The 12,534-nt window shown below is 43.0% G+C and overlaps 1 protein-coding gene across 28 annotated transcripts in view; it reads right to left on the reverse strand.

Moving 5' to 3' along the window:
- Window positions 1-12,534, reverse strand: part of TMEM229B (transmembrane protein 229B) — a 77,632-nt gene that overhangs the window by 18,157 nt on the left and 46,941 nt on the right. For 2 of the 28 annotated variants that reach the window (XR_014789914.1, XM_084848317.1), the window contains exon 1: window positions 2,512-6,251. The exons of 24 other annotated variants lie outside the window; for them this stretch is intronic. Coding sequence is in view for 1 of the 4 variants with exons in the window: in XM_084848317.1 (XP_084704443.1) it covers window positions 2,512-2,531 (20 nt within the window). In the remaining 3 variants the exon portion in view is untranslated. 2 more of the 28 variants (XR_014789918.1, XM_084848332.1) reach the window with 2 other exon arrangements.

A 12,534-nucleotide genomic window follows, 5' to 3' on the forward strand; every position in this document is an offset into this window, starting at 1 on the left:
GTGGAGGCAGTGTTATGGCATGAGCATGTATGGCTGCCAATGGAGCTGGGTCACTGGTGTTTATTGACGACCTGACTGCTGCTAAAAGTAGCAGGATGAATTCCGAAGTGTATAGGGCTATACTTTCTGCTCAGATTCAGCCGAATGCTGCCAAACTGATAGGACGCCTCTTCATATTGCAGATGGATAATGACCCAAAACATATAGCAAAAGCTACCCAAGAGTTTCTCAAGGCAAAGAAGGGGGATGTTCTTCAATGGCCAAGTCAGTCACCTGATCTCAACCCGATAGAGCATGCTTCTTACTTACTGAAGACAAGACTGAAGGCAGAAACACCCACAAACAAGCAGCAGCTGAAGGCAACCGTAGTAAAGGCCTGGCAAAGCATCTCAAGGGAGGAAACTCAGCATTTGGCCATGTCCATGGGTTCCAGACTTCAGGCAGTCATTGACTGCAAAGGATTATCATCCAACTATTAAAGGCGATCCTTAAGTTTGAAATGATGTTGGTTTGTTCCATTACTTATGAGCCACCAACGACAGGGTGTGTGTATGCCACTGGCTGTCCTTCCTGAATGGTTAGTGCTCCACTTTTGTCAAACCCCTTGAATTACAGCTGCAAGTCCTGACTTCACTCCCATCTGGGTGTGTTTCCTTTCAACTTCGATGTGGTGGTGTACAGAGGCCAACTGCCAAAACAGTTATCCTTGTTCCGATATTTCTGGCCCTGACTGTACTGTTAAATAATTGACCACATCCACATAATTCTGGAAAGGTAGAAAGTGTACATTTTCTCTTAGAGAAGTCGCTATATTAGAAAATTAGGGAGAGAGGGATTGCTCTATCATGTTCCCAAAGCTCTTTTGTTTATACATCACTTATTAGCAAATTAATATTTTATTAGAGAGTAACATTAAAAATAGTTGTTGAATTCACTATTTGCTTTTCTGGCAAATAAAGAGACAATAGAGTAGACAATATAGATCCAATAATAAAGTGCAACTGTATATTGCTGTCAGTCAACAGATTACAAAATATAACAGCACATTGCTATCATATATATTTTTAAGTTGTATGTAGAAGTTTGATTGTTGTACTCCTCTGATATTCCTATAATAGCTGAAAACTAACAAAAAAGGATAATGAGTGTACTGAAAATTCAGAAGAGCACCTGCTTTGCATGCAAAGGGTCCCAGGTTCAATCCCTGCCATCTCCAGGGAGGGCTGGAAAACACTCCTGACTGAAATCCCGGAAACCTGATGCCTGTCAGTGAAGCTGAGCTAGAGGGACCAGTGGTCTCACTCAGTACAAGGCAGCTTCGTATGTTCCTGGGATTCCTGGGATTTTTCTGCCCAGAACATGCGTATGACAAATATATTGTATGGATCTGCTCTTACTGTTTGTACTATTAAAAACAGCCAGCTGACCCCCAAAATCTGCCCAGTTAAATGGCCCAAAATAAACCACGTGGATTGGTTCCGAGTTTGTGCAAGTGCTAGTTCAAGTTTTGTCAGCATTATCCTCTTTTCTATGCACAGAAAGAATAGTTTCTTAGGGCGTAGCAAAATAGATGTTCTCTCTCTTCAAGACTATGAATCAAACTGAGAAAGGCATTTATGTTAGAGCTCTGAAGGACAGCCTAAGTAACTTACAGAATAATCCCAAGAATAATTGTGCAAGCAGCAAACAAAAGCTTAGGGCTACTTCACCTATGGCCCTTTCCCTGTATGGAGATACACTTACATGTAAGAAAGTTGTCATTTTTGAGTGTTAATAGGGTTAATTTTGAGTCAGGGCTTAGGCTCAGAATGTGTAACACATGTCAGAGCTTGGCCCAGGAATGACTGAGGGTGCCTTTGACAATATGCAGAGTGTATCCCACAAACTGAGTAATCATCACAGCCTATCCAATGTCACTAAAAATTAGAGTACAGGGCTGTGTCACATCAGGCCTGAGCCTTGGCATATCTTATTAAGAGATAGCCATGTGGTGAAACTTGACATTGCACCAACACTGCAGTCAGTATTGCTGACACAAGAGATTAGGGCCTTTTCTGAGGAGGCCCCATCCTTGTGGAATGCCCTATCACAGCATGTGCGTGTTCCTTCCTCCCTGGCTGTTTAGAAACAGGCCTTAAAGACCTGGATGTTCCAGTCAACTTTTAAATTAATGGATGCCCATTTTTATTTTATAAATTTTGCTGTTATTTTGTATGTTTTATGTGCTACTTAAGTTAATTGTATTTTGTATTTTATTGTTTTAACATTTTATCTTATAAACTGCCTTGAGGAGGTTTTGTGTTGAAAGGCGGCATAAAAATATTTTAAATAAATAAATATATCACCACAAATATCTACTGTAAATCTTGTGTGTAAAGATGCACTGATATGACATTACGTCTTTAGTACATAACTACTGAGGCACTAAATCTTAATGTGAGCTTCATAGTGGGTATGAAACTAGTGGGTATGAAGCTAACATAGGCCATGCAGTTATACTATGATACATACATAAACCTCTTCTGGAGCATTTGTTGTTGTTGTTTATTCGGTCAGTCACTTCTGACTCTTCGTGACTTCATGGACCAGCCCACTCCACAGCCTCCTGTCGGCCGTTGCCATCCCCAGCTCCCCCAAGGTCGAGCCCGTCACCTCCAGAATATCATCCATCCATCTTGCCCTTGGTCGGCCCTTCTTCCTTTTGCCTTCCACTTTCCCTAGCATCAGCATCTTCTCCAGGGTATCCTGTCTTCTCATTATGTGGCCAAAGTACTTCAGTTTTGCCTTTAATATCCTTCCCTCAAGTGAGCAGTCTGGCTTTATTTCCTGGAGTATGGACTGGTTTGATCTTCTTGCAGTCCAAGGCACTCTCAGAATTTTCCTCCAGCACCACAGTTCAAAAGCATCTATCTTCCTTCGCTCAGCCTTCCTTATGGTCCAGCTCTCGCAGCCATAGGTTACTATGGGGAATACCATTGCTTGAACTATGCGGACCTTTGTTGTCAGCGTGATGTCTCTGCTCTTCACTATTTTATCAAGATTTGTCATTGCTGTCCTCCCAAGAAGTAAACGTCTTCTGATTTCCTGGCTGCAGTCAGCGTCTGCAGTAATCTTTGCACCTAGAAAGACAAAGTCTGTCACTTCCTCCACGTTTTCTCCCTCTATTTGCCAGTTATCAATCAAGCTGGTTGCCATAATCTTGGTTTTTTTGAGGTTTCACTGCAACCCAGCTTTTGCACTTTCTTCTTTCACCTTCGTCATGAGGTTCCTCAGCTCCTCCTCGCTTTCAGCCATCAAAGTGGTATCATCTGCATATCGGAGATTGTTAATGTTTCTTCCAGCGATTTTAACTCCAGCCTTGGCTTCATCAAGCCCAGCAAGTCGCATGATGTGTTCTGCGTACAGGTTGAATAGGTAGGGTGAGAGTATACAACCCTGCTGTACTCCTTTCCCAATCTTAAACCAGTCTGTTGTTCCATGGTCTGTTCTTACCATTGCTACTTGGTCGTTATACAGATTCCTCAGGAGGCAGACAAGATGACTTGGTATCCCCATACCAACAAGAACTTGCCACAATTTGTTATGATCCACACAGTCAAAGGCTTTAGAATAGTCAATAAAACAGAAATAGATGTTTTTCTGAAACTCCCTGGCTTTCTCCATTATCCAGCGGATATGGGCAATTTGGTCTCTAGTTCCTCTGCCTTTTCGAAACCCAGCTTGTACATCTGGCAATTCTCGTTCCATGAATTGCTGTAGTCTACCTTGCAAGATCTTGAGCATTACCTTACTGGCATGTGAAATAAGTGCCACTGTTCGATAGTTGGAACATTCTTTGGTGCTTCCCTTTTTTGGTATGGGGATATAAGTTGATTTTTTCCAATCTGTTGGCCATTCTTGTGTTTTCCAAATTTGCTGGCATATGGCATGCATCACCTTGACAGCATCATCTTGCAAGATTTTAAACAGTTCAGCTGGGATACTGTCGTCTCCTGCTGCCTTGTTATTAGCAATGCTTCTTAAGGCCCATTCAACCTCACTCTTCAGGATGTCTGGCTCTAGCTCACTGACCACACCGTCAAATCTATCCCCAATATTATTATCCTTCCTATACAGGTCTTCCATATATTCTTGCTACCTTTTCTTGATCTCTTCTGCTTCTGTTAGGTCCTTGCCATCTTTGTTTTTGATCATACCCATTTTTGCCTGGAATTTACCTCCAATGTTTCTAATTTTCTGGAAGAGGTCTCTTGTCCTTCCTGTTCTATTATCTTCTTCCGCTTCCGTGCATTGCTTGTTTAAAAATAATTCCTTATCTCTTCTGGCTAACCTCTGGAATTTTGCATTTAATTGGGCATATCACCCCCGATCACTGTTGCCTTTTGCTTTCCTTCTTTCTTGGGCTGCTTCCAGTGTCTCAGCAGACAGCCATCTTGCCTTCTTGGTTTTCTTTTTTCTTTGGGACGTTTTTTGTTGCCGCCTCCTGAACAATGTTGCGAACTTCTGTCCATAGTTCTTCCGGGACCCTATCTACTAAATCTAGTCCCTTAAATCTATTCTTCACCTCCACTGCATATTCATTAGGAATATTAGTGAGCTCATATCTAACTGATCTGTGGGTCTTCCCTATTCTCTTTAGTCTGATTCTAAATTGTGCAATAAGAAGTTTTCTGTTACTTTCTAGAAAGATGCAACAGATATAAAGTCAAGTCACTACTCTTCAAATTATAACAGCCAATTGGGAATGTAACTTTTGAGATAATTGCCAAAGTACAAATGGAAAACTTGATTAAAATCACTGATCAGAGCTTTCCTCTTTAAAATCAACTAATCAGAGGAAAAGTCTCTTTGGGCTCCTTCACACAGAGCTTTTATCATGCGATTGAGATTGCTCCTTCATGGAAGTTTGCGGGCTCTTTACATGAGGTCGTGACCCTGCCATGACCCTCCATGTCTCCTGCACTCAATGCCCTTTGTTCTGTTTTTCATTTTCCTCCCTGAAAACAGTAAAAGTGGCAAGAAGAGGAGCAAGATCAATGAAAGACAATGGAAGACTCAGATACAGGAGGAAGGGGAGGGGGAAAAGCACGTGAAAAAGGGGAGTCGTCATGATCCTGCATTTAAAACGGAAGCAGAAAGCCCCAAAATGCAGGAGTTTAGGCTGGTGCAGAGATGCCCTTTGGCTTAAAACACTTGAAAGCATAATGCCTCTCTTTTTGAGCATGAAGACATGAAAGACAACTTCCATCCATTGTCACTTTTGGTGAACGCTTACTGCAGCCTTCCTCAACTTGGCGCCCTGCAGAAATGTTGGACTACAACTCCATCAGCTGGAGTCATGTGAGTTGTTGTCCAACACATCTGAAGGGGAACCAGGTCAGAGATGGCTGACTTACTGTCTGGACCGTTTCTTAAAATGAGCTACTGCTTTCAACAAAGGGACGGCTGGGTCCCTGAAATAGTTCCCTTGGCAGTAAGCCAGTCTCTTGCCAGTTCACAGCAATTATCTCACCACAGAGATTATTATGTTGCTTACACCTGTGGTTTACAGATGACTTAATTAGCAGTGGAAACATATTGTATGGTCAGTGATGACTTCTACCCATTTGAGCCAACTCTTTAGGGCATTTACTGGAATCTGAAGAACCTTTAGCAAACCAGTCAGGCAGACCATATTTGGTCCAATAGTCAACTGCTAATCAGACATCATATTACAATATATGTATATCTAAGAGAGTAGAAAGGCCAGGGTGGGGCAGAGTAAGGAAGTCTGGACTGGACTTGATGTCTTGAGCCCAAGCTCTGCATCGCCTTCTGTCCCTGTGGCTCTGAGATCAGGACTGGGGAATGTGTGCTCCCCCATATGTTGGTGGACTACAACTCCCATCAGCCCTAGCCAGCATAGGCTATGGTGAGGGCTGATGGGAGTTGCAGTCTAACAACACCTGGAAGGCCACAGGTTCCCCATCCCTGTTCTAGATAAAGGACTTTGCCATTATAATGAAGCTGTGGAACTGTTTTATCAGTGTATAGTGGATTCCTACTTAGGCAAGCAGGAAAGGAAATATTATCTGCCCTGTTGAAGAGGTTATTCTAACGTGCAGCTGGACACATTTTGTGCAGTTGGAAAAAATGTGCAGTGGAAACTAAGTTTTTGTGCGGTTAGGAATATGGACTTTTAAGTACTGAAACTCCATCTCAGCCCTATGTACCAATTCTGCACTGTTATAGGGAGAAAAAAAGAGATGCTAACTTACTCACAACTACTCTTGCAGAAAATATGTATGCACTCAGAGTCAGGTTCTTTGCATCTCCAGAAGTGTGTAGGAGGAGGGCGCCAGCTTTGTCTGCTGGTTTTTCATTGGCCTTGGATATTGCTTTCCCCATAGAGGAAACCTGTGTGGTTTCCACAGATGTCAAGGTTAACAGTTGGAGCGCTTTAATGCTTTCACTGTGATAGGATTGTTTGAGATGCTCCAACTCCCAGGGTCCTTTGGAGTCCTGTTGTTCCTGTTCAGCAGTATTAGTCCATCATCCTTCCAAAGAACTGTAGACTTCTTGAAGAACACTCATATCACATGATTGGACTTGCAGAAGGTTCAGTTCAGCCCAGGCTGTTCAGGAGGCAATATTTCTCAGGCAGGCTCCCAGACTGAGGGCTTCTCCACATGGGGCTTTTATCCTGCAATCGAGATTGGTTATTCATGGAGGTTTGTGGTCCTTTACATGATGTTGTCACTCTCCAGGGCCACTCCCGTACTTTGTGACCATTTCCACGGCTTTAGTTGTAATGGTGATAATGAGCTATTTAAAAAATGGCAATTTGAATCTATTTGAGTCTCAACGTGTAATGACTCCAACGTGTAATGACTATAACCACAATGCCATCTAGTGGCTGTATAATGAAACATATAGAACTTACAGATAAAGGAAATCCCCGGAAAAAATAGGAGAAATGTATTTAAACGGCTGATCTTTATCCCACAAAGAATCCGGAAGCAGAAGCCCCAGTAAAGTTGCAGGAAAAGAAGCCTGGTGTGGAGAAGCCCTGAGACAAGGCCTCAGCTCAGCTCACCCAGCACATTGCCAGGCCTTACATGGCCAAAGAGCACAGGGAATCCAGCCGCAGTTAAGGCCAGTTTGTTATATATATATATATATATATATATATATATTATATTGATGTATGTTCGTGCATTTCCAGAGAACTTTGTCAATAAGACATGGGATTTTTGTTACACTGCAGTAGTGTCTGTATGTTTTGTTCCTTTAAGGGAGGGAATCCCCTGTCTCCTAGCTCATAGCCCCCCCCCCCCCGCCCTTATAGTAACACGCCTGGCTTCTAAAAGTTTCTCTGCCAATTCCTGCTGGATTTATTCCCAAATGTTTTACTATATATCTTTGTGATCTTCTTACTGCACCAATTGCTCCCAAGCCCTTACAACAAATTTGCAAGTCAAGGGTAGCTATGCAGTTTTGGAGCTGCCATTTTGTGAAGAGCCTCTATTCTGTGACAGCTTTAGAACCTATTATCCCTAGTATCCCCTTCATGGATCACTGCCTTGTTGTGACGAAGGGGCTTGCGTAACTCAGTGAAGCCATAAGCTATGCCGTGCAGGGCCACCCAAGACGGACACGTCATGGCAGAGAGTTCTGACAAAATGTGGTCCACTGGAGAAGGAAATGGCAACCCACTCCAGTATTCTTGCCAAGAAAACCCCATGGAACGTATCACAAGGCTAAAAGATATGACGCCGGAAGATGAGCCCCTCAGGTCGGAAGGTGTCCAATATGCTACTGGGGAAGAGCAGAGGGTATTTCCAAGTAGCGCCAGAAAGAGTGAAGCAGCTGGGCCAAACCCGAAAGGACACTCAGCTGTGGATGTGTCTGGTGGTGAAAAGAAAATCCGATGCTGTAAAGAATAATATTGTTTAGGAACCTGGAATGTCAGATCAATGAATCAAGGTAAGCTGGAGGTGGTCAAACATGAGATGGCAAGATTGAACATCGACATCTTGGGAATCAGCGAACTAAAATGGACAGGCATGGGCGAATTTAATTCAGGTGACCATCATATCTACTATTGTGGGCAAGAATCCCTTAGAAGAAATGCAATAGCACTCATAGTCAACAAAAGGGTGGGAAAAGCAGTACTGGGGTACAATCTTAAAAATGATAGAATGATCTCAGTACGAATCCAAGGCAAACCATTCAACATCACAGTAATTCAAGTCTATGCCCCAACCACTGAGGCCGAAGAAGCTGAGGTTGATCGGTTCTATGAAGACCTACAACACCTTCTAGAACTAACACCAAAAAAAGATGTCCTCTTCATCACAGGGGATTGGAATGCTAAAGTCGGAAGTCAAGAAATCACCGGGATAACAGGCAGGCATGGCCTTGGTGTACAAAATGAAGCAGGACAAAAGCTAATAGAGTTTTGCCAAGAGAACATGCTGATCATAGCAAACACTCTTTTCCAACAGCACAAGAGGCGACTCTACACATGGACGTCACCAGATGGTCAATATCGAAACCAGATTGATTATGTCCTTTGCAGCCAAAGATGGAGAAGCTCCATACAGTCAGTAAAAACAAGACCTGGAGCTGACTGTGGCTCAGATCATGAGCTGCTTCTTGCAAAATTTCGGCTTAAATTGAAGAACGTCGGGAAAACCACTAAACCGTTCAGGTATGACCTAAATCATATCCCTGATGAATATACAGTGGAGGTGAGGAATAGATTGAAGGGATTAGACCTGATAGACAGAGTGCCTGAGGAACTATGGACGGAGGTCCGTAACATTGTTCAGGAGGCAGCAACGAAATCCATCCCAAAGAAAAAGAAATGCAAAAAAGCAAAGTGGTTGTCTGATGAGGCTTTACAAGTTGCTCACGAAAGAAGGGAAGCGAAAAGCAAGGGAGAAAGGGGAAGATATACCCAACTGAATGCAGAGTTCCAGAGAATAGCAAGGAGAGACAAGAAGGCCTTCTTAAATGAACAATGCAAAGAAATCGAGGAAAACAACAGAATGGGAAAGATCTCTTCAAGAAAATCGGAGATCTCAAGGGAACGTTTTGTGCAAAGACAGGCATGATAAAGGACAAAGAAGGCAGGGACCTAACAGAAGCAGATGAGATTAAGAAGAGGTGGCAAGAATACACAGAAGAACTATACAGGAAAGATCTGAATGTCCCTGATAGCCATTATAGTGCGGTCACTGAACTTGAGCTGGACATCCTAGAGAGTGAAGTCAAGTGGGCCTTAGGAAGCATTAGTAACAACAAAGCTAGCGGAGATGACAGTATTCCAGCCGAGCTATTTAAAATCCTAAAAGATGACGCTGTTAAAGTGCTGCATTCAATATGCCAACAAATCTGGAACACTCAACAGTGGCCACAAGACTGGAAAAGGTCAGTTTACATTCCAATTCCAAAGAAGGGCAACGCCAAAGAGTGTTCAGACTCTGGCACCATTGCGCTTATTTCACATGCCAGCAAGGTGATGCTCAAAATCCTACAAGCTAGGCTTCAGCAGTATGCGAACCGAGAACTACCGGAAGTACAAGCTGGGTTTAGAAGAGGCAGAGGAACTAGAGATCAAATTGCCAACATTCGCTGCATCATGGAGAAAGCAAGAGAATTCCAGAAAAACGTCTATTTCTGCTTCATTGACTACGCTAAAGCCTTTGATTGTGTGGATCACAACAAACTGTGGCAAATTCTTAAAGTGATGGGAGTACCAGACCACCTTACCTGTCTCCTGAGAAACCTGTACGAGGGTCAAGAAGCAACAGTAAGAACCAGACATGGAACAACCGATTGGTTCAAAATTGGGAAAGGAGTACGACAAGGCTGCATATTGTCACCCTGCTTATTTAACTTATATGCAGAGTACATCATGAGAAATGCCGGGTTGGATGAATCAGAGGTCGGAATTAAGATTGCTGGGAGAATTATCAACAATCTCCGATATGCAGACGATACCACCCTAATGGCAGAAAGCGAAGAGGATCTAAAGAGCCTCTTGTTGAGGGTGAAAGAGGAGAGTGCAAAAGCTGGTTTGAAACTCAACATTAAAAAAACTAAGATCATGGCATCTGGCCCCATCATTTCCTGGCATATAGAAGGGGAAGAAATGGAAGCAGTGACAGATTTTACTTTCTTGGGCTCCAAGATCACCGCAGACGGTGACTGTAGCCATGAAATTAAAAGACGCTTGCTCCTTGGGAGGAAAGCTATGGCCAACCTAGACAGCATAGTAAGAAGCAGAGACATCACCTTGCCGACAAAGGTCCGTCTAATCAAAGCTATGGTTTTCCCAGTAGTAATGTATGGCTGTGAGAGCTGGACTATAAGGAAGGCTGAGCGCCGAAGAATTGATGCTTTCGAACTGTGGTGCTAGAGAAGACTCTTACGAGTCCCCTGGACTGCAAGGAGGTCAAATCAGTCCATCCTAAAGGAAATCAACCCTGACTGCTCATTGGAAGGACTGAAATATTGGCTGAAGCTCCAATATTTTGGCCACCTAATGCGAAGAGAAAACTCCCTGGAAAAGACCCTGATGCTGGGAAAGACTGAAGGCAAAAGGAGAAGGGGACGGCAGAGGATGAGATGGCTAGATAGCATCACGGATGCAATGAACATGAACTTCAGCACGCTCCGGGAGAGAGCGCAGGACAGGAAGGCCTGGCGTGCTATGGTCCATGGGGTCACGAAGAGTCGGACACGACTGAACGACTGAACAACAACAACAATCCCTAGTATACATACAGAACCTTCAATATATTTTTCAGGACAACCATCTTGTGAAAGGATACATTCTAGTTGCACATATATAATCACAGGAAAGGGATCTCAGCTCCTCATTTACATTTTTTGTGGGGAGGAAATCCAGTTACACTTTTTGCAGGGAGGAAATCTGAGTCCAACTATAGTTTAGGGAGGGAAGATAATCTCACCCATTCTTTGCAAGGCACCTTCATTGTCCCTTCTCTTACTTTCCTATCCTTTTCTTCCTTTTTTCCTTCCTGTCTCTCTTTCTCTTAATTTCTCTAATTCTCATTTACTCTTCCCTCTTTCATATTTTTATTTTTTCCATTAGAATTTTTTTGGGAGGTGCTCACACATTGGGGATGGGGGGCTTCACTGGCTTCTTGTGCAGTTGAAAACAATAGAATAAATCATGCCCTCTTGAATGAAGGCCCACGCCTGTGTCACTGAAGCAAGGGTGGAAGGCCAGGCAGGTGCTTTCCCTGTCCATGCTGGCACCACAGAATGAGACTCTTGGAAAGTTCAATTATTTAGAACTTCTACAAGCCACTGGCTTTCTTCATGAGGCATGAACGTTCACAACAACAACAACAAGAGAGAGAAGAATATAAGGAACAACCCAGAGACACGATGAGGGCAGGGCAACCCTCTGCCTAAAGAGGAAGGGTAGCAGCTCATGCTCAGACCATCCCAGAATTCCACCAAAACCTCCCTAGAAGGAAGAGCTGAAGACAGGATCATATTCCCATGAAGCTACACCCAACTCCAAAAGAGGGTGATGTGTGGCCAGAGGTCATTCACAGCTCAAGCTCCTAATCATTCAGGGTACAACCAATGCAGTTCAAGAGGCAAACATGCCCTTGGGGATTATAACACAAACAGGTGATTTACATTTCTTAATGCCACCTTACTTATTATTTGCTACTTACATTTTTATTTACCCTTCCTCCAAGAAGCTCAGGGCAACATACATAGTTTTTCCTCTTCCCACTATCTTCCTGGTTTCAGTCTTAATACTCTAACCTCTAAGGCACACTGGCTCTCCAGTGGATACGGAAGAAACATCTTCTAAAGCTGCTGCGAACTAGAACATCTCAGCATATGACACCTCTTTTGCACCAGTTACATTAATTACCCATTTGTTTCTATGCTGGTTTCGAAGTGCTGGTAATATTACCTTGTAGGCCTTTTCTCTGTCTAAACATGCATAGGATTGCGCCCTTAATGCCTTAAATGGTCCGGAACCAGGTTAGCCTTTCCTGAGTAGGTGTTTTCCACTCTCAACAACATCAACATAGCTTAATTTCCTCAATTTTGATAGGCTGTTTTTATATATTTATATATGCTCCAACCCTTTATTGTGTCCAACCCCTTTATTGTTCATAAGCCCCTTTGTGGGCATATATCTCTGAGAAGTGGGTTATGAATGTACTGAATTAATTAAATATATGAATGCATCTGGAAAAGAATGTGTGATGCATATGTACAAAAACTCCCTGAACATACCAAATGTCCAGGAACAGAGTTTATTTTTGAGTATTCTCTGCAAAGGAATATTTCTGGAATTCACAACAAAACATTTCATCAGATCCAACCATCTTTTTGCACCACTGCTACATCCTGAGATAAAGTCAATACTGGCTACACCAGAATAGAACTGGCTACAAGGAGAGGTCTGTGGCATTCTGGCTGCCCTTTTATCCACCTAATGTGCATCAGCCAGTTTAGAGGAGGGATGAGCCAAATGAAATTTCTACAAAG

Source organism: Heloderma suspectum, chromosome 1 (assembly GCF_057233095.1).
Source record: "Heloderma suspectum isolate Gila_16-S chromosome 1, 16-S_ref, whole genome shotgun sequence".
Classification (NCBI taxonomy): Eukaryota; Metazoa; Chordata; class Lepidosauria; order Squamata; family Helodermatidae; genus Heloderma; species Heloderma suspectum.